At 34.4% G+C, this 22,179-nt stretch overlaps 1 protein-coding gene across 1 annotated transcript in view; it reads left to right on the forward strand.

Annotated features, from left to right (window-relative positions):
* LOC149779975 (uncharacterized) overlaps nucleotides 1–22,179 on the forward strand; it is a 56,573-nt gene that overhangs the window by 18,646 nt on the left and 15,748 nt on the right. Inside the window, exons 6-10 of the mRNA XM_089936698.1 lie at nucleotides 9,813–9,915; nucleotides 10,136–10,231; nucleotides 15,668–15,764; nucleotides 17,580–17,657; nucleotides 18,773–18,864. Coding sequence (XP_089792824.1) covers nucleotides 9,813–9,915; nucleotides 10,136–10,231; nucleotides 15,668–15,764; nucleotides 17,580–17,657; nucleotides 18,773–18,864 — 466 coding nt within the window. The remainder of the gene's footprint in view (nucleotides 1–9,812; nucleotides 9,916–10,135; nucleotides 10,232–15,667; nucleotides 15,765–17,579; nucleotides 17,658–18,772; nucleotides 18,865–22,179) is intronic.

Raw genomic sequence — 22,179 nt, forward strand, 5'->3', positions numbered from 1 at the left:
TGAATAGAGTAAGAACTCGTGTAACATTTATCTTTACTTCCTCCAGCTATCTGTAATTGTATGATCCTGCTCTCTGTTCTATCTGTTCAAATTACACATAACTTTTCCATAGTTTTATATATCAGTATTTGTCATTGAAAGCTGTTCCTTTGTGAGAGGAGAGAGAGAGAGATTCTGACCATAATGACTACACATGAATAATGTTGCCCTGCTGAATATAAACCATTTCATAATACATGGCAATGATACTCATGCCTTATGTTTGCACTGTGCCACTTTGTCAGTGGTCCATTACATGCTGCCTCAAATTGTCTATTTGTTAAGTCTATATGAAACATCTATTAAATGCACCTTGCCCCAGTGCATCACAGTAAGCATATGAGGGGCAATCACTAAGGAAAAAAGGAAGTAATATTTAATTGATTTTATTACTTGATGAGATTACACACCAACATACCGAGGACACATCCCCAACCGACGATGTCCTCCGTTTGAAAAATGGTTAAATCTTGCTTCTACCAACTTTTTTTTTAGCCTCAAATAACTTAAATTCATGATTTGTAGGAAGATCCCCATTTGCACGCTTGGTGCTTGTTTGTGATTTCAGAGTGTATCTTTCCTCCAAAGCTGGCAATACACATGCCTGTCACCATGTCCTCGGTTACAAGGTGGAAAACTTGTAGAGAGATCTCTGCTGTCAAATTACAAGTTTTAAAGAAGTAATATTTCCCTTTAGATCCAAGCATCAAATACCAATAACTTAGCTTAACTATAATTAGAAAATCTAGGGCATATTTATATTAATATTGTATGCATGTGATACAATAGTGATGGGAAACTCACGATACATTCATGCTATACACATCCAGTACAGGGAAATAAATCTACGACATGTCATATGAAAGAAGAACATGAAACTGCTGTTGGAAATAAGCATGAATTCCTTGTAGAGTTGTACCGAAGTTGCATATTGAATGGAATATACGACCCATCTGTAAAGTTAAAGCATCCTATTTGTGGCAAGGTTTTACACATAAATATATTGAAATGATGTTCTTGATATGCAAAATATATTTTATGTTTATTGAATGAACTATATCTGCACCTATTTCATCATTTGTCTACTTAGTTTCAAAACAGAAGAGAACAGATGTGAATCTAGAGAAAGATCCAGTTAAGGTGACTTCGAATTATCATGAACCGAATTAGGAAGTTACACGCATAGATTTTCAGTAAATATATAGAAGGATAAATTTAGTATGTAGAGGTCAAACAGTTATCATCAAGATGACAAGTCCCAACTATCTCTATACATACATGTACTCTCGTAGAACAGTTTAAACTCTGTACTTCACTTATGGAATTACTGAACTTTATAGCTATTTAGGAGGTTTCAATTCAGTTCAAATAGATAAGTTGTAGTTGTTGTTTTTAGTATATCATTATTTTTTGTGTTGGGGTTGATATAAAACTCATACATGCCAACCATTACACTTTTGGCGTAATGATTACGCTTTTTTTCACTAAATTTCGCCTTACACGTAACTGTGTTCAATATAGCCAAATGGTATGATCTGCAAAGCAGTGGATTAGTCCAAAGCTTTGCAGGACAATCAGTCAATCAATAAATTGATCTGTTAGTCAATAACAACAAGATATATATTTAAATAATAATGTAATTGCCCTGAAGAACAGTTGTAGATGAAACCCTTATGGAGGTTATAGTTACTTCATACTAGTATGTATTATGAAGCATCTGTATTTAACACGGTATTGCATTTCGTTCAATTCCTATGACAAAATTAGTCAAATAGTTATCATACATGACACTCATGTTTAAATCTACATGTGTTATAATACAGGTTGAGCAAAACTACTTCAGTGTAGTAAAAGTATCAGATTTCTCTATCTTTGTCTAACTTATAAAAATTCCTGATATTCATGCAGAATGTTGGTGTCAATTTGGATTTCAGATCTTGTCAGTTACACTACAATAGGTGCAGTATATTTTGGGATTTCGCTAAAACCAAAATAATAAAAAAAACCAAAGGTGCAAATTGACCAGCTGTGTAAGGCCATTCAGAAAAGTCATTATTATTATTATTACCCTACTAACATCAAGAGTTGATATCCTTTTTATATTTATTGCCAGTACTATGATATTTTGAACGCACTGTATAGCTGGCATTTATTCCACTCATGGTCATTACATAATTCTGAATGAAGATCCAACCCAGTTTAGCTATGTTAGGTATTTTACGACAAAGCAAGGCAAATAGGTTATTTATTACCGACATTAAAGCGCTTTGCCCAGGGACACACTAGTGGTAGTGGCTCCAGAAAGATAACCAGTGAGCCTCTGAGACTCTTTAATTCGACCCGTATATTTATATATTTAGAAAATGCGACAGTTCTCTGCAAAATGAAACACATTAGCACTTCTGACAGTATCTATTTCCCTTTAAAAATGTGCATGTAAAATGAAAGTTTTACTTTATCATTCACAAAATGTTTTTTAGCATTGAAAACTAAACACTGTCCCTGCTAATAGTTCTTATGAAAAACTTAGTCCTAATTTTCCTGTAGGATAATATGCATGTATATGCAGATAATAGCTTCCTTTTAATAAAATGCCCTTTCCTTCTCTATGGACACAACAGTTTGTTAAAAGCAAGGATTTTAATTTTAATTTAATTGTAATTTTAATTATTAATTTTTATTTATTTTATTTTTAATTATTATTTTTTCTCAGAGTTTTCTGACAGCCTAATGCTTATTGACCAATAATGAATTGGCACAATAAGCAAATTGCTTATGCACATTGGCCATGCACACTCTCTGCACATACCAGTATCTAATTTATTTTTAAAGAAACCAGACATTGTATCACTGAAGCACGATAATAAACAGCTGAGATTCATATATGCAAAAAGAATCAGTTTCCCACTATCGGTCTTTGTGTAACAAGTAGTACATAAAAATCATGCTATTTACACCTAGGTGCTGGAGTTTGTTTTAAGTAAGTCATCTGTAACTTGAATTTTCAGTTTGATGTCTTTGAACTGAAACTTACTACATGGGATTAATTTGAGTCTGCTTTAACGCCTGTGAGGTTTTGACACCACAATGACCTTATTTCCTGACTAACTTGCACATAAACAATTAAACATAGGCAATGAAATGTATCTTACAGTGCAAAGAACGCATTAGGCATTATTAAAGTTTATTTTTACATGTATAATGTAGCTTTCCTGTTTTTACAATAATAAGATGACAGTTTCTTTTGTTTCATTTTTATTCTCTTGACATACTTTTAATATCAGTCTGGAAAGTATAAGCATAGAACATATCATTCTTAAAATGAAATATGAATATTGGGCTTGAGAATTTATGTATTCTTATTAATAATTTGCATAGTTTTAATTATCCATAAATGAGTAAAACAGAAACTTTGGTTTGAAAATCTATTAGCGCAAGTTTTCTCATTTGATGCAAGTATTTGTTTGCTTGGGATTTTTTTTTTTTATATTCTTCTTGTACAATTCTCTCAGCTTTAAACATTAGATAAATGTCAGAACAAATTATGTAACATTGATGAGTTTAGCTCTGATGCAAGCTTTCTGTGCTAATCAAGCGGGCCTGGAAAGAATGTTTCCATAGCTACACCCAGATGAAACGAATCACCATCTACAGTTACTAAACGGTGAAACGGAGGTCAAGCTTGACTGCATTTTATAGGTCCTACTTTTGTAGCACAGGCAAAATTAAGTATGAACTTTTCAGATGACTGTTAGGACAGGACAGAATGAAGTTATCTTTTTTTTTAGCAAAGTATTTATCAATAAATCATTATAATCGAAGGTAAACAATTATATAAGATATATTGGGTGGAGGGTCTTACACGATTATCTGTGTTAAATGAAATGTATGGCATGAATTGAATTATTAAGGACTCTTAAAGCATTTAAAATCTTCTCAAATTTACGATGGTACAGGGTACTACATGTAAATACCAATATTACTTAGTAAGGACCGTACAAATAATATAAAGAATTGACTTTAAATTACATTCCCTAACATTATATATTGTCATGCCATAATTCGTTATACCATTGGGTGTGTGTTATTAAACTCGTGTAATATTGGCAAATATGATATGAGTATGTAAATATTTTTTTCAACAACAGACGCTTTCTCTCAAGCACCATCATGAGACGTCATGAGTTAAAAATTGACGAAACAGATCACAGGTTCGGAATTACATCTTGATGTGATCACACTTCATTTTCAGTTAGTTTCCAATCGAAGTTTATTGTAAATGCCATTATAGAGAAAGATGATATACATTATGATTCAACCTTTGTTAGCAATAACAGTAGAGTTTAAATGCAGTTAACAATATTCATTACAAACATTTTAGTGCCATCATTGTAATAGTCGTTTATGTCAAAGTAATGTATAACTGGAAACTATGATGCAACGATGTTCCATTTATTTATGTTCTATTTAAGAGAAAACATTGATTATTGTTTCTATCACCATCTATAGAAAGAAAAATGGATTGAAACTCAATTAGTCTGCCAGTGATTTAAGTTTCCTGTTCCAGTTTTTACTCATGACAATCTAAGGTTAGTTACACAAAAATAATGTGAATAATAAAACTGCCCTCCTCTAGTGATAAGCTAACGATCGGAATTGCCCCATCCCCGGTTGACTGAAGCATGTGTCTTAAAAATGGGTACGATTCGTACTAAAAAACTTATACGTCAACCTTGGGCAAGCACTTATTTATCAGAAAACACAGAGTTCCACCATTCAAAAGCTAATACTTCATACTCTGTGACTTTTGCATGAATTGTTGACTGCCAACAAGGCAACATTGGTATAGTTTTTACATTCATAATTTTGTTGATCCTTCAAGGAGTGTGTTGTTTCAAAATATCATCTCAGATATACATAGAAGTTACATGTATGTGTAATCTACTCTAATGTCGATTTCCATTCGCACATTCTTAGTGGCAATCGTCAGGCAAAATAAAATTTGAGCAAACCACACAGTCTCTTTCCCTAACTAATATGTCCCCTGTCCTCCTGGAGGCTAACTTACAAATTCTGAGTGTCTCAGACTTAAGACTCACAAACTCCATGGATGAATGGAGTCCAATTTGTATGACCAGTCTCTTGACTTTCCAAGCACAGAAGCAATATAGATATGGCCAGTCTCTTGACTTTGCAAGCACAGAAGCAATATAGATGCTACCAAATTTAATGAACCACATGCAATGCCAGCTTTAAAGATATTCAAGATTTCACTTCCATCAGCATAAAATACTTCAGTGTCTTTCATAAAGCAGTTGCCCATCATGCAAGAAACATAATATTTACAGATTACAAGGCTTGCCTCTACAAAGTTTTCCATAGTCTCCAGCGGCCAAAATGATTGGGACCTTCAAAATGTTGGTCCTTGCAACAGGCATAAAATACATAGAACACTAATAAACATTTCTTTTTGTCATAAGAAAGCATAGGTACCATAGTAAGTTTATGAAAACCAAAGTTTCCTTTTTCTTCTCGAAAGTATTGGTAATAAAAACCAACTTCAGAAACTATTAATATTATTCACCATTGAAGCCACTGTGGCTGTTATGCATACAACCCATTATTCCAAAAAAGCACATGAAATATAGGTCTCTATAATAAAGTTGCATAAGTTTGAAATATAGGTCAAAGAGATCTATTATTGCAGTAAAGGTGGAGTAATTATTAAGGTGCTTCACTTCATCAAGTTCATTAGTCTTGGTAGGAAAGTTCACATATAGCATGCCAGAACCCAGATTGGCTAATCCTTGTTTTGAGATGATCTTTTGTCAGTAATATAATACTGTACTGAAAATCAGGTTTGATATTTTCCTACTTAAAAATATAACCATATTGCTATAAAGTTTATTCTGCATTGGTTCTAAATCCGTGAATGCTGTGTCAGTTTTTGTTGCCTTAAGTTTAATACTAAAACATAATACGATCGAATTAAATTTAACATGAAAGAAAAAACACCCGTTGCTCATATAGATGTAACTTGTAAAATGTCTTAAAATACCATTCTTGTCCACGAAGAAATTTAAAGACAAATAAAAGTCTATTACACAATAGTTTCTTTTTTATTGGATTTATTTAAACAAAACAAGATTAGCACACGCAAAATTTCAGTAGCATATTTAAGGCAGTCTAGTGGAAGAGCATCAGAATCAAAACTCGTCCAACAACTGGTTTTTAAATTTCTCAGTATTATAACTAATATCGTGTACAAATTCATTATCTCTTTGTGCAATTTCTGTTGTTTTCAAGTCAGCCAATACTTAATGTTTGTGTTTGTTTTGGGGGGTGGGGTGGGTTTCCTTTTCTCTTAATTTTTTTACCTTTACTTGAATTAAATATCTCACAACAGTGACATTGCCACATTACAGCAATGTCTTGCTGATCTGTCACATTACCCACATCACTGGCTGTCACATGTGTATTTGTGATAAAAGGGATAAAAGGAAATAAAACTGGGATAAAAATGCAATGAAAGCATTCAAAATAGTGTTATTGAGCAAGGAACCAAACATCTTCCGGAAAACACATGCAAGAGGAAAACGAAAGGAAAAACATGTTCAAATTATCGGGAACACTTATCGCTTTGTGAATGGAAATAAATTTACAGTCAGTATAACTGATAAAAAAATTATAAAATTAAAACCCTTCATAATATGGATTTTCAAAAATAGCATCTTTAATTAACTGGTGAAACGAGTGCTTTAAAAAAAATTCGAGAATATTATCAGGTCATAGAAAATTTTGTTCTTATACGATTGCTTAAACAGTGTAATAAACATTTATTCGTTTGTTTCTAATGTCACACATAATTTTAAGCTATGCAAACCAACTGAGGAAAATTGACTTCAACATTTTTTCACTTTTTCAGTCAATTGAAATAAATAAGTTTGCCAATATCGATATTTTTATTTCTTTTCAATCTAGTTTAAACAAAACTATCTTTCCATTGTATAATTTCCTGACTGCACAATATTCCATTTAAAAGTGAATTTCATGGCATCATATATTGCTCCTTTTTAACAATGGGATCAGAGATCCGTAAAATTAAACTTGTGCAGATATTTGGAATTTTAAATTATATATGATTATAAAAGACTAAATCATAAAATTTAAACACACAGACTTTCCGAAAATTGAAAAAAAATATTTGGCAGCATGATTTATCTCCTTATATGATAGAATTTCCTAAATCCAAATCTTTTTCAAAAAATTATCCTCGCTGGCCATGATCTACCAATGTGCATAGTCTCCGTGATATTGTGAATAGTGTGCGTCCTTGGTTTGTACAGTATTGATAATTCAGACTAGATGTGTAAATGCATCTTCGTTGGCCATGATGTATTAATGTCCACAATCTCGTTGATTGTCCATGACATATCAGTGTTCACATTCTCTGGGATTTTATCAGTATTGTGTGTCCTTAGTTTGTACTGATTGTAGAGACTAGATGTGTAAATACATTTGCATTGTCCATAACATGATTCCAGTATCCACGGTCTTCATGATTTTGTTAATAGTGAGCATCCTTATCTTGTACTGATAGATCAGACTAGACTAGATATGTAAACTTGTCCTCATTGGTCATGATGTACCAATGTCCACGGCCTCTGATTTTGTCAATAGTGAGTGTCCTTAGTTTGTATTGATAGTTCAGACTAGATGTGTAAATGCGTCTTCGTTGTCCATGACGTTCCAATGTCCATGATCTGCATGATTTTGTCAGTAGTGTGCATCCTTAATTTGAATTAATAGTTCAAAACTAGTTTAAATGTGTAAACATGGCCTCGTTGTTCCTGAGGTACAATGTCCACAGTCTCCATGATTTTGTCAGTAGTGTGCATCCTTAGTTTGAATTAATAGTTCAAAACTAGTTTAAATGTGTAAACATGGCCTCGTTGTTCCTGAGGTACAATGTCCACAGTCTCCATGATTTTGTCAGTAGTGTGCATCCTTAATTTGAATTAATAGTTCAAAACTAGTTTAAATGTGTAAACATGGCCTCGTTGTTCCTGAGGTACAATGTCCACAGTCTCCATGATTTTGTCAGTAGTGTGCATCCTTAGTTTGAATTAATAGTTCAAAACTAGTTTAGATGTGTAAACATGGCCTCGTTGTTCCTGAGGTACAGTGTCCACAGTCTCCATGATTTTGTCAGTAGTGTGCATCCTTAATTTGAATTAATAATTCAAAACTAGTTTAGATGTGTAAACATGGCCTCGTTGTTCCTGAGGTACAATGTCAACAGTCTCCATGATTTTGTCAGTAGTGTGCGTCCTTAGTTTGTATTGATAGTTCTGACTAGAAATGTATGTCCTCACTGTCCAAGACATACCAATGTCCACGGTCTCCGTATTTTGTCATTAGTGTGTGTCCTTGATTTGTATTGATTGTTCATACAAGATGTGTAAATATGTCCTTGTTGATCATGATATACTAATGTTTACAGTCTCCATTGATTTTGCTTTGATGCATGAGCATTTTAACAATCCCAGTACTGTGCTTCCGTCTAAACACTTCTAAGAACAGTATGAAATCACCACCCTGCCGCATTGTTGTATGAAGTAACAATTAAAGACTGATGCCTTAATTAGAGATGGGATAATCATAATGTGATCGGCCCTTTATTCTAGAAATGGTTAAAGTTATTTCTGAGATGAAAAAAACGAGCCACAGTTAGTCTGAATTAGCCAACCCTCTTAGTCTGAACAGTTCATGTATGGCGTATTAATGTTTCTCTCCATTTTTATTCCGCAAGATAATGGGAATCACAGCTGACCATGATGGCAGATTGTTTACAGTTTCCATCTTGTGGTCAGTAGTTATATGTGTCCTTAGTTTGCATGGATTATACAGAATATTTGTGTAAATGTGTCCTCGCTTGCATTGCTAAATTTCATATTCCTTAAAATTGATAATACAGTTCCCATCCTTGATATATCACCATTTGTTATTAATTTACTGTCAGAAATGGTATTTCTTTTTGCTCTAAGATCGCCAGAACAAATGTCCTAGGTATGCGGTTCCATACCCGAGTCCTCGATATCTGCCAAATACAAGAATGTGTGTGTGTGATTTAGAATTTTAACTTAGTTTCAACAATTATAGTCATATCACTAGGATGTCTGCAGTGTGGCAGTTTATAGTGATGTTGAGCACTGGGGCATCATGCCGCAAACATTTAGCATCATGTCCCACCCAGTCACATTATTCTGACACCAGGCCAATCAGTCCTAATATTATCCACTTAATGCTGATTGCCAAGCGAGGAAACTGCTAGTACCATTTTGTTTAAGTCTTTGGTAAGACTCAGCCAGGGTACGAATCCACAACCTCCTGCATCCAGGGCAGACACATTAACCACTTAGGCCACCAGAATATTCTCATTGCTTATGCATGTTGTGATGTAGGTATTTTCAAGTTTGAAAAAAAATAGTAGTTATGTCAAATATATCAAAAAAGTAATTTATATATAGACTTTTTTGTCATATCTGCATTGTAACTCAATTGTTTATTTGACCTACTCCAGAAAGGAAAATAGTGGTAAATCTTGGCCTCCCCTCACCCTAATCTGAAGTTTTAAGACAGTTTCATTGGAAATAACTTTCTTTGTCCCTAAGGTTTAGGACAACTTAAACGATAATGTTCTTTATAAAATAATTAAGCTCATTATGATTAATATATTGTTGTCATTTTCATAATATTTGATGTCATTACAGCTGACATTGAGAAGTATGTTGAACCAAGGTACCGGATAGCACAGGAAGTTTGCAAAGCTGTTATGACTTATTTAGACAACATGAAGCCACAGGACAAAAAACAGTTTGTATAGTTGATTATTAGTGACTTGTATTATTGACCAATACCCATGCGTGAAGTAGTGTAGGGATCAGCTGAAATACGTTGTGAGATTATTTTGTATATTTGAGGGTAGTCTAGATACATAAGTAACAGTCAATTATCATGTAAATTAAATGTGTGAACTATCTTTGATTATGGTTCTAAATTTAAATTTATATTTTCCCCTTTTGTTTTAATGCAGATTATTACAATTCCTGGTTCACAGTGGATACACAGCAGTATTTGAAATCCTGGTTCCAGACCATCAGCATGTAGTCAACTTGTCACAGCTTAAGAGGTATGAGCTACATGGACCAAATTGTTTCATCGTTTAGTACCTACATATTGCTTTGACCTTACACACACTACTTTCTCCTATAGTTATGTTCCCTAAAAATGTCCTCGACAGCAGCTAAACTTCAGTACGTTTCTTGGTTGGATCTGAGTATGATGTGAAGGATGGTGGATTTGAATGAGTTTCATTGCACTCGTTGTTCATTGAGGCCCAGTCTGGGTCTACTTGAAGCTCTGGGGAAGACATACCAGGTGGCATGAAAGACTCAATTCCATCCCAATGAAAGCATCACTAAGTTCTTCCTTGTGGACAAGCAGTGTATATACGGACATATGGCACTGTGGGGACTGCTGGCTGGTTTGCCCAGTGAATGGTTGGCCTGACAGTATTGAACAAAGTCTGGCTATCACAGGTACAGGCCGCTTCAAGGGCCTGGCTAGATATACAAATTTCTCACTGAAATCTTAATCATATAAAGGGCATGTCACCAACAGTACAGTTAGACAGACAGATCTGTCACTAAGATCCCTATAAATCATAGTTGACTGGACCAATTCAATGAAAAGGTCCCCATTTCGATATGGATGGATGACCAGTGACAGCTGAACAGCCAATGACTGTGGTTTTATTATGCATTGGATCCAATGGATCAAGTACAAACACCATGTATTCTGGCTTAAAGGCCCAAAGGACATGCTTGGATATACCGGGGGGGGGGGGGGCTACACCCACTGGGCTGCCTAAAATCGGAAACACTCCCCCAAAGAGTCAGAAAAACAAGCAGTGAACTAGTTGGCTGAACTGTCTTCTCAAAAGGTCTCCCAGGCTGTACAATTGGTAATGGCTGTACGTTTGGTGTGCTAGCTGGACGACCAGGATACACTGCATTGGTATAATGAGGTGGACCAATTTTTCTGGTACAAACCCCAAGCGCCTTGACTTACAGGCCCAAAGGCCATGCTTGGACATACAGGGGGACTTATGTCTGCTGGGCTGTCTGAAATTGGGGCAGTATTGCCAACAATGAACCATAGGTTGTCTTCCTTGACTTTTCCCATTTTTCCTTCTCTTCAGTGCAGAATGGACTATGTCTTTGAATGTGCTTGTCATTGATTGGTAAACATTTATCTTGAAAAGAAAATTTCCTTAATAAATTCCCTGTATTTAATGGTCACCTGCCTTCTGCAGTCTGTGAACAGGTGTTCACTAACCAGACAATGTTTTCATCCTACCATAATTGGTCACTGAAGCATATTAGAAGTGACTGCTTCAGGTATGCAAATTAAACACTTCATTTGTTTGAAGAGCAAGGCGTTGTTTTAATAAAGTCATATTATGTGAATTGATATTTAAGCATTTAATATTTCGTTTGTACTCTCCTTACTCCAGTCACGTTGTCAGTCAAACTCAAAGGTGTCAGCATTTTGGCTTTGAAAGCAAGGCAGTTTTTCTCCTTAATGGCGTGGATTGAAGCAGTTTGTTTGCTGGATGGTGGGAAAAGTAATTGTGTTATTGCCAGTGTGATAGATATAGTTAGATATCTTCATCTAGCTGCCCGTGAATTAAAGCTGTCTCTGAAGAAAACATGTTTGTCTTTGAGAAGAGTTATGAGTTACATCCCTTTTCTTTAGAGTCGGGGTAATTCATTGTTTGAAAAATGTCTGAGAAGGTTGGTGAAGTTTTGGTTCAATGCTGATAATGAATAGCAATACACTGCTTAATTTGCTTTTCTGTTCATCAAAGGCTTCTCACATAAGCCAACTGTCTTTTAACCTTGGTGAGTTGAGCTACTGACTCAAGTAATATAGTTATTGTTTTTATAGCACAAACTAAGGTTGGTCTATATTTTTTAAGTTGGTGAGGATTTCATTTCTTGGAGGGATTATAGTTAGAAGGAGAGATTAACTATGATTTTGTTGTACAGTTCACATAAAGCAAATTTGACTTGAATCTGAAAACAGTATTTAATGATATATACAAATCAAAATTTGACTTATCAAGATTAATTTATTTGAAAAACTTTGTTGTTTTTATTTAATTTATACAGTGTAATAGAGAATTTCTCCCATGATAAGCCCAGTAGACCTGTGATTGAAAGCGATTGTTGATTTAACATCAGAATAAACTTGATGATATGAAAATATTTATAAAATATAGTGCTTATCAGGAGAGAGTGACATTGTAGTAAGAGTTAAACATGTGACATATGGGAGTAAAATGGTATGTTTATCTTATGAGATAGGGTTACAGTACATATCAGACAAATGTGAGGTCAGTCTCGGTGCATTATCACTGTAAATATGCTTGGCCAACCATGCTGAAATGTTTATGGTTTCATTTAATCCAGTGACAAATCAATGTGGATCTATTAGAGTATCTCAGGATTTTGTAATTAAGCAGTGATTGCTACAAATCAGGCATCTGTGTCAGTCCTCACTGTCTCAGGATTTGGGAATTGAGCCCAGATTGCTATAAAGCATGCATCTAAATCAGGCTGCACTGTTTCAGGATTTTGTAATTAAGCACTGGTTGCTACAAATCAGGCATTTATGTCAGTCCTCACTGTCTCAGGATTTGGGAATTGAGCCCAGATTGCTATAAAGCATGCATCTAAATCAGGCTACACTGTTTTGGGATTTTGTAATTAAGCACTGATTGCTACAAATCAGATATCTATGTCAGTCCTCACTGTCTCAGGATTTGGGAATTGAGACCAGATTGCTATAAAGCTTGCATCTAAATCAGGCTACACTGTTTCAGGATTTTGTAATTAAGCACTGATTAAGCACTGATTGCTACAAATCAGGCCTCTATGTCAGTCCTCACTGACTCAGGATTTGGGAATTGAGTCCAGATTGCTATAAAGCATTCATCTAAATCAGGCTACACTGTTTCAGGATTTTGTAATTAAGCAATGATTGCTACAAATCAGGCATCTATGTCAGTCCTCACTGTCTCAGGATTTGGGAATTGAGCCCAGATTGCTATAAAGCATGCATCTAATTCAGGCTACATTGTTTCAGGATTTTGTAATTAAGCACTGATTTCTACAAATCAGGCATCTATGTCAGTCCTCACTGTCTCAGGATTTGGGAATTGAGCCCAGTTTGCTATAAAGCATGCATCTAAATCAGGCTACACTGTTTCAGGACTTTGTAATTAAGCAATGATTGCTACAAATCAGGTATCTATGTCAGTCCTCACTGTCTCAGGAATTAGGAATTGAGCCCAGATTGCTATAAATCATGCATCTAAATCAGGTTACACTGTTTCAGGATTTTGAAATTAATCCCTGGTTACTATGAAGCAGGCATCTATATCAGACAACATTCTCTCAGGATGTGGGATTTGAGTCTTGATTGCTGTGAAGTAGAAATGTATATCAGACAACACTCCCTCAGGATGTGGAATTTGAGTCTCGATTGCTGTGAAGTAGACATGTATATCAGGCCACACTGTCTCAAGAGTTTGGAATTCCATTTATTTTGATTGATTAATTTCGGATATAAATGGGACTTAATATACCTAACTGTAATGTATAAACATGTCTTATTGTACCAAACTGTAATGTATAAATGGGACTTAATGTACTGAACTGCAATGTATAAATGAGACTTGATATACCTAACTGTAATGTATAAATGGGACTTAATGTACCCAACTGCAGTGTATCAGTATGACTTTTTATACCTAACTGTAATCTGTAAATGGGACTTAATGTACCCAACTGCAGTGTATAAATGAGACTTGATATACCTAACTGTAATGTATAAATGGGACTTAATGTACCCAACTGCAATAAATAAATGAGACTTTATTTACCTAACTGTAATGTCTAAATGGGACTTAATATACCTGACTGTAGTGTATAAGTGGGACTTATTGTACCTGACTGTAGTGTATAAATGGGACTTAATATACCTAATTGTAATGTATGAATGAGTCTTATTGTACCTAATTGTAGTGTATAAATGGGACTTAATAAACTTGACTGTAGTGTATAAATGGACTTAATATACCTAACTGTAATGTATAAGTGGGACGTAATGTACTGAACTGCAATGTATTAGTGGGACTTAATGTATCGAACTGCAGTGTATAAATGGAACTTAATGTATCAAACTGCAGTGTATAAGTGGGGCTTGATGTATCAAACTACATCATATAAATGGGTCTTAATTTACCTAACTGTAATGTATAAATGGGACTTAATGTACCAAACTGTAGTGTATACATGGGACTTAATGTACCTAACTGTAGTGTATAAATGGGACTTAATGTTTCTAGCTGTAGTGTATAAATGGGACTTAATGTACCTAACTGTAGTGTATAAATGGGACTTAGTGTATCTAGCTGTAATGTATAAATGGGACTTAATGTACTAACTGGAATGTATAAATGGGACATAATGTACCTAACTGTAATATATAATTAGGACTTAATGTACCTAACTGTAATGTATAAATGGGACATAATGTACCTAACTGTAATGTATAAATGGGACTTAATGTACTGACCTGTAATGTATAAATGGGACATAATGTACCTAACTGTTATGTATAAATGGGACTTAATGTACTGAACTGCAGTGTATCAGTATGACTTTTTATACCTAACTGTAATGTATAAATGGGACTTAATGTACCAAATACCTAACTGTAATGTATAAATGGGTCTTAAAGTCCCATAATGGGACTTAATGTACCTAACTGTAATGTATAAATGTGACATAATGTACCTAACTGTAATGTATAAATGGGACTTAATGTACCAAACTGCATTGTATCAATATGACTTTTTATACCTAACTGTAATGTATAAATGGGACTTAATGTACCTAACTGTAAAGTAGGGACTTAATGTACCTAACTGTAATGTATAAATGGGACTTAATGTACCAAGCTGTAATGTATAAATGGGACTTAATATGCCAAACTGTAAAGTATAAATGGACTTAAAGTACCTAACTGTAATGTATAAATGGGACATAATGTACCTAACTGTAATGTATAAATGGGATGTAGTGTACTAACTGTAATGTATAAATGGGACTTAATGTACCAAACTGCAGTGTATCAATATGACTTTTTATACCTAACTGTAGTGTAAATGGAACTTTATTACCTAACTGTAATGTATAAATGGGACATAATGTACCTAACTGTAATGTATAAATGGGACTTTAATGTACCTAACTGTAATGTACAAATGGGACTTAATGTACTGAACTGCAGTGTATTAATATGGCTTTTTATACCTAACTGTAGTGTAAATGGAACTGTATTAACCTAACTGTAATGTACATGTGGCTCATATATAGAGGTGACCACTGCAGCAAATTTGAATTAGACAAATATCCTGGATGGCTACACTCAGCTGATTCCAGAAATACAGAAATATTTATGAAAATAATGTTTGACCTTTTTTTGTAACCTGTAGTTCAGAGCTGCGGTTCATCACTTGGACAGCGTGTGAATTGGAGCCATCAGAGAAATTAGAACATCTGAATGTCATCCCTCCACATGTAGGAATAGAGGTTAGTTGAACCACATCCTCTTGTGAATAGATCTGAAAAGGTTTCTTTACCATTTCATTTTTTAATTTTTATCCCAGCATTTTGTGAAAAAAGAGTCGGGAATAATATGATACCCATATATTTTCAGTCATCTATCTGTCCATTTATTGATTTGTCCATCTGTCCATTCACTTTTATGTCCCTAAACTGCAGCTTCATGGAAATGGAGTCATGCAAGTTTCTTTCCATTGTTATTTTTGCACATATTGTTTTGACAAGAGCTTGGGATATTATAATTAACCCCCTCCCTCTTGTGTCATCTGTCTCTTTAGCCATCATTATTCTGTCTGTCTGTCCATAAGGTTTAATTCCTGTAAACTGCAGAGTTACAATTCACTTTTATCCTTACTTGTATGCTTGTTCATATAATAATCATATGCAAAAGGACCATTATATTTGATCCCCACCCCTCATGTGCCTCAGAAAGGGGGGGGGGTATCATAGAATCCAATGTATTAAAACTTAAATTTCAACAGAAGTTTCTTTTGTTTTTTGGACTAAACTTTCCCTATGCAATCATATGGCAAATATTTGTAAAAAATGTGCAGGTCACTACCCCTTGGTCATTATCCAGAGAGGATTGGGTCATGGGCAGGGGACTAGATGTCTTTAAGGGTACATTTCAGATTAGGCAGTCTGGGAAAAATGTATTGGATTTGGAATTGCAACAATAAAAGTTTCTCTAGTTTTCCTTGGTGAAAGTAGCTTTAAGCATTTATTGTTTCACTGAATGTATTCACTTAAAGATGTCTTCTATTCAGCTGGAAATTTTCAAGTGCCTTTATGATGTGGCCTTTGATGGAAATAGTCTCTTGGATCAGTACAATAATTATATTTGTGATGCATCAGCTGCTTTTATCTTTAGAGTACTTGTGAAAAAAATAAAGCTAAGAAGGTAGGCAACTGCGATTTATGATTATTATTATTTTTTTTAAATGTCTCAGATTAGCACAGTAACTCATGGTAAGTTGAATAGAATCTTTTCACATTCTCCAATTGGAGCATCCAGTTGTCTCCCATGCAAGAAGTATATCAAGAATTAGTCTAAGTGTGTGAAGTCACTGCCTGACACCAATGCAATGCAGAAAACACGCTGAAACATTACATTGTTTTCATATATTTTAGATTTTTTTGTGCATGAAAGTTAGTCAGGTGGAAGAATGAAACGGATCAGGGGTATAATATTTAGTTATTAGAATGTATTTATTATCAGATCATTTTTATTATTGTTGTTTATAAAGGCTTTGTTTCAGAGTAGAACCTTTGATGTCCAATAACAGAGTTAAATAGGCAGTTCAGCTATTATAATAGTCCACCATTTTCATTAGTACAGATATGAAGCATACAACTTAAGCCTTACTTTTAATTAATGAGATAACACAATAAGCCACTTTACTTTTGATTATCAGCATTTGTGAAACTCATATGTATCAATGTGAAATGTTTTAATGTTGATCAGTGCTCTGTGAACTGCAAAGAGAAGGAAAATAAATCCTTGTACATTTTAGTAATTTTTTGCAAGTTATGGCTGAAATAATGTAGAGATTTTGTTACACCCACAACTTAATTTTTATATATCATTCCCTCTGTCCATAGAATTATATCTCACATCATGTCAATTGTAGCTGAAGAGCTCTCTTGTACCAGTCATATATGCAGTCATATTCATTACTTTCTGTCATCTTTGATGTGTAAAACCAGATTCTCTTTACAGTTTACCATTGCATGCATTATTGTTTATCATCTTGAATGTGCAATGTCTGATTCTCTTTACAGATTGCAAAAGCTCTTGGCCTTCAAACGGTCAAATATGAGGTAGTTGAAATGCAGGATATTCAGAAAAGAATGAGGACTGTAAGTATTTATATATCTCTTACCAGCACCTGTCTATAAATACCAATTTTAGCTGATCTCATTACAGAATAGTAGGACTATATTGTTATGTATATTTATATTTTTTGTAACATGTGGTACATGATTGTATATATATTTAATGTGTAATTTTTGTTCATGATGTTAAATTGTAATGATCATATAAGCAAAATATATTTTGTACACATGTATAAAATTTCAGTTTGAAGTTAATAAGAATGTAGATTGCTTAGGATCTATAAATAAGTGTTTATGTTGATGTTTGCAATCATTAATAATAATATTAATAATAAAACCTGTTCACAAGATTGGGGTTGTTTTCCGTTGGACAGGTTATCAGATGTGTTCTTAAAAGAATTAAGTTATTTCCTATTGGATGATTTAGGTCAGGTGGGTTCTTGTACAATGTTGGATATTTGTAAATGTCTTGTAGTGAGTAGGTGCAAAATGTGTTTTCACTCCTTGTCCTTGTATAAATGTAGGTAGGGCTGGAAAAATTTTTGTTCTTATTTCCCATGTTCTTGTTGTAACATCAGTCTGCAGATGTATTTATTGTTATGTTTGGATATTATTTGAGAAGAAACATTTGCTTAGATTATTTGTTGGAATTACAAAGTGCTCATTGGACTAAAATCTTCTGGGACTATTATGGAATTATTCAAAGGAGCTCAGGACAGTGCCCTTGTGTTGTATTAGGACTACTTGCAGACTAGTACATATGAGGATCTGAAATTCATTTTGAGCATTTGATTCTTTTGGACTTGGATAGAACTTTTTAGGATTGTGTTGGATTCAATTCATAATTCTGTTCCTCTAAAATATTTTATTTTATAACTTTAAAAATTAAATTGTTAAGCTTTACATAATGTCTTGGTTTTGCTTCTTTCTGTTACTTAGTTATGACAGTAGGGTCAAAACAATATACTCCTTTCTCTTCTTTAAATCTTTAAAAAAATATATGAACACATAGCTTTTTGTTATCATTAGTAAAATGTAGAGGCTAAAATATCATTCTCTGAGTTTACAAATGCTGATTTTTGGTACTTTTTTTATTCTTAGAAACAAATATTGTAGTATCATATTTCTCTCTTCCTTAGATACGACAGGAATTTGATCTCGAAGGTGAGGTCCTGTATTTTCTTGATAAGCAGGGTGCAGTGATTGGAATACTGAAAAAGAAAACAACATGGTGAGTAAATTTATGTGATACTCACTTTTTATGCATCAAGATTCAGTTTCTAATGGATACACAGAGAATTTAATTCAGATGCACAGAGAATTTAATTCATTTGGGCACATGGAGAATTTAAGTGTGCAGTATATTTTTTCTGGATGTATGAAAACATAAGTACAGATAAATAGCACTGAACAAAAGCTATGCTAGTGTCACAACAGAGGCTGTGAAAAGCAGTTCTCTTTTTCACAAAAAAAGTGTCACCTGTCCACTCAACTCTGAAACACTATATTTGCATGGACAAAAGTACAAGAAAGCTGCATTGAACAGAGTTTTTGTGTAGGTAGCACAGAAGGTTGTTGCAGTTTAATCTAAAATGGATGAAGGTGTTGCTTTTTATTGTTACTCTTCAGCCAGTGAAATTCTAATGTTGTATTATATTAATATCTCAGTGACTTTAAAAAGAAACATTGTTTTAACCAGAAAGGGGTGGAAAGTCCTGACACATGTGTCGTTTTGTATAACTGATGTTAAAATCAATAGTCAATCATTAGAGAAGATAGAAATATAAACCTTTGTAAAATGATATGCAGGGAACCATTAAACATTGTTGTGTATAGACAGATGTTGTCTACACAACTTTAATTAAAGCCTTCCTTAGGGAGGAATAAAACACAAACACAGACACATCTTACAGTAAGGAATTCCTCAGGGAGGAATAAAACACAAACACAGACACATCTTACAGTAAGGATTTCCTCAGGGAAGAATGAAACACAAACACAGACACATCTTACAGTAAGGAATTCCTCAGGGAGGAATAAAACACAAACACAGACACATCTGACAGTAAGGAATTTCTCAGGGAGGAATAAAACACAAACACAGACACATCTTACAGTAAGGAATTCCTCAGGGAGGAATAAAACACAAACACAGACACATCTTACAGTAAGGAATTCCTCAGGGAGGAATAAAACACAAACACAGACACTTCTTACAGTAAGGAATTCGACAGGGAGGAATAAAACACAAACACAGACACATCTTACAGTGAGGAATTCCTCAGGGAGGAATAAAACACAAACACAGACACATCTTACAGTAAGGAATTCCTCAGGGAGGAATAAAACACAAACACAGACACATCGTACAGTAAGGAATTTCTCAGGGAGGAATAAAACACAAACACAGACACATCTTACAGTGAGGAATTCCTCGGGGAGGAATAAAACACAAACACAGACACATCTTACAGTAAGGAATTCCTCAGGGAGGAATAAAACACAAACACAGACACTTCTTACAGTAAGGAATTCCACAGGGAGGAATAAAACACAAACACAGACACATCTTACAGTGAGGAATTCCTCAGGGAGGAATAAAACACAAACACAGACACATCTTACAGTAAGGAATTCCTCAGGGAGGAATAAAACACAAGCACAGAGACACATCTTACAGTAAGACTTCCTCTAGTGACAAAAAAATGCAGAGACACACCTTATAGTAAGGTCTTCCTTAGGGGACATTGAAATATGCACAGAGAGACACACCTTAAAGAAAGGATTCCTCAGAGGACAATAAAATATGCCCAGAGAGAGACACCTTAAAGCAAGGTATTCCTCATAGAGAGACACCTTAAATTGAGGTCTTCATCAGGGGACTATAAAATGCACACACTGAGACACCTTAAAATAAGGATTTCCTCAGGGGACAGTAAAATATGCACATTTAGACACACCTTAAAGTAAGGTCTTCCTTAGGGCACAATAAAATACAGAAACACGCCTTAAATTAGGATCTTTCTCACAGGACAATAAAATACACACATAGAAACTTACCTCAAAGTAAGGTCTTCCTCAGCGGACAATAAAATATGCACAGAGAGACACACCTTAAATCTCTTCCTCAGTGTACAATAAAAAACATGCTGAGACACATCTGTAAGTCAGGAATTCTTCAAGAGGCATTATAATACACAGACACACATTCAGACAGAGATTGACATGTGTTGAACAATAAATATTTACATTTTAAGACAGATAAGAAAATTATATATGTACTGACAATGATTGCAAAATAGTTTCCCAGTGTTTTGAGCTATCAAGCTCTTCATCAGGGGAAAAAACAACATCAACAAACAAACACTGAACACAGAAGCGGCAAGAAAGTCTGGACTATTACATGCTTGAATGATGTTGGGAATTTATTAGTAAGGGTTAAAGAGTGGATAAAGAAAGGAGAAACTGTCGAAAAACAGTCTTTAAATGAGTAAACTACATATCTTTTTTGTGTTTTTGTCAGAATAGCACAATTTTTATTGGAATAATCGAAGATTGGGTAATTACATATGTATCATATGGAGAAACAAATTGCTTTGAGCTAATTCCAGACTATGGAAAATGGATATAAACAATGCTTTATGTTACAACTTTGTGGTCTTTAACTTAAATATTCATTAATAAAGAACATAGCAAACATCAGGTAGGCTTGGAATTCTGGAGAGAAAACCAGTGTCCTGAACTCAAATCCAAGTGAACTGGTTTACCGACAAATAATAATCATCTTAATATATAATCAACAGTCAGAGACAAAAAATTACTATGTAATATGTTGTTTACAATAAGAAAACATAAGTCATGTTTACCCCCCCCCAAATCCTGCCCTCACTTATGGACAAAGGTCAAACAAATTAAATATACATAACACCTCCCCTTATAAAGAAAAAGAAAGATTTGTCCAATAAATCTTTCTTTTACATATTAATCAGATATATATTTGATACTATAATAATTAAAATTGCATAGATGTCTTATGAATGACTCAAAAGATAACACGGGGCCCCGAGTGGCCGAGTGGTCTAAAGCGCTCTCCGTTACGGATCACTGCCATCTCACCTCTGTCTGCATGGGTTCGAGTCTCGGATTCAGCCAATGTGGATATGTGAGAAAGCTTGCCAGTAGCTTCTCGAGGGTCGGTGGTTCTTTCCGGGGATTTCCCAGGTTCTTCCTCCACCATTAATACTGGCCGCCATGTATAGCCTATCGTGTGCTGAAAAATGGCGTTAAACCGTACAACAACAACAACAACAACAACAACAAAAGATAACACAAAATAAAGCAATATAGTACCTCTAATTTTTAATTTATCAATAACCTCCTGACATGTTTGAGACCATTGAAACTTTTCTTACTAAACAAATTGGTCAGTGGTTCAGCATTTATGGAAAAATTTCTGATATCCAGTCATACCCAAAAATTGCATCTCTTGCTTTTTACTGATAGGCAGAGGTAAATCAGAGATAGCCTTGACCTTAACTTCTTTAGG

This window comes from Sinohyriopsis cumingii, chromosome 16 (assembly GCF_028554795.1).
Source record: "Sinohyriopsis cumingii isolate HCF-2022 chromosome 16, ASM2855479v2, whole genome shotgun sequence".
NCBI lineage: Eukaryota > Metazoa > Mollusca > Bivalvia > Unionida > Unionidae > Sinohyriopsis > Sinohyriopsis cumingii.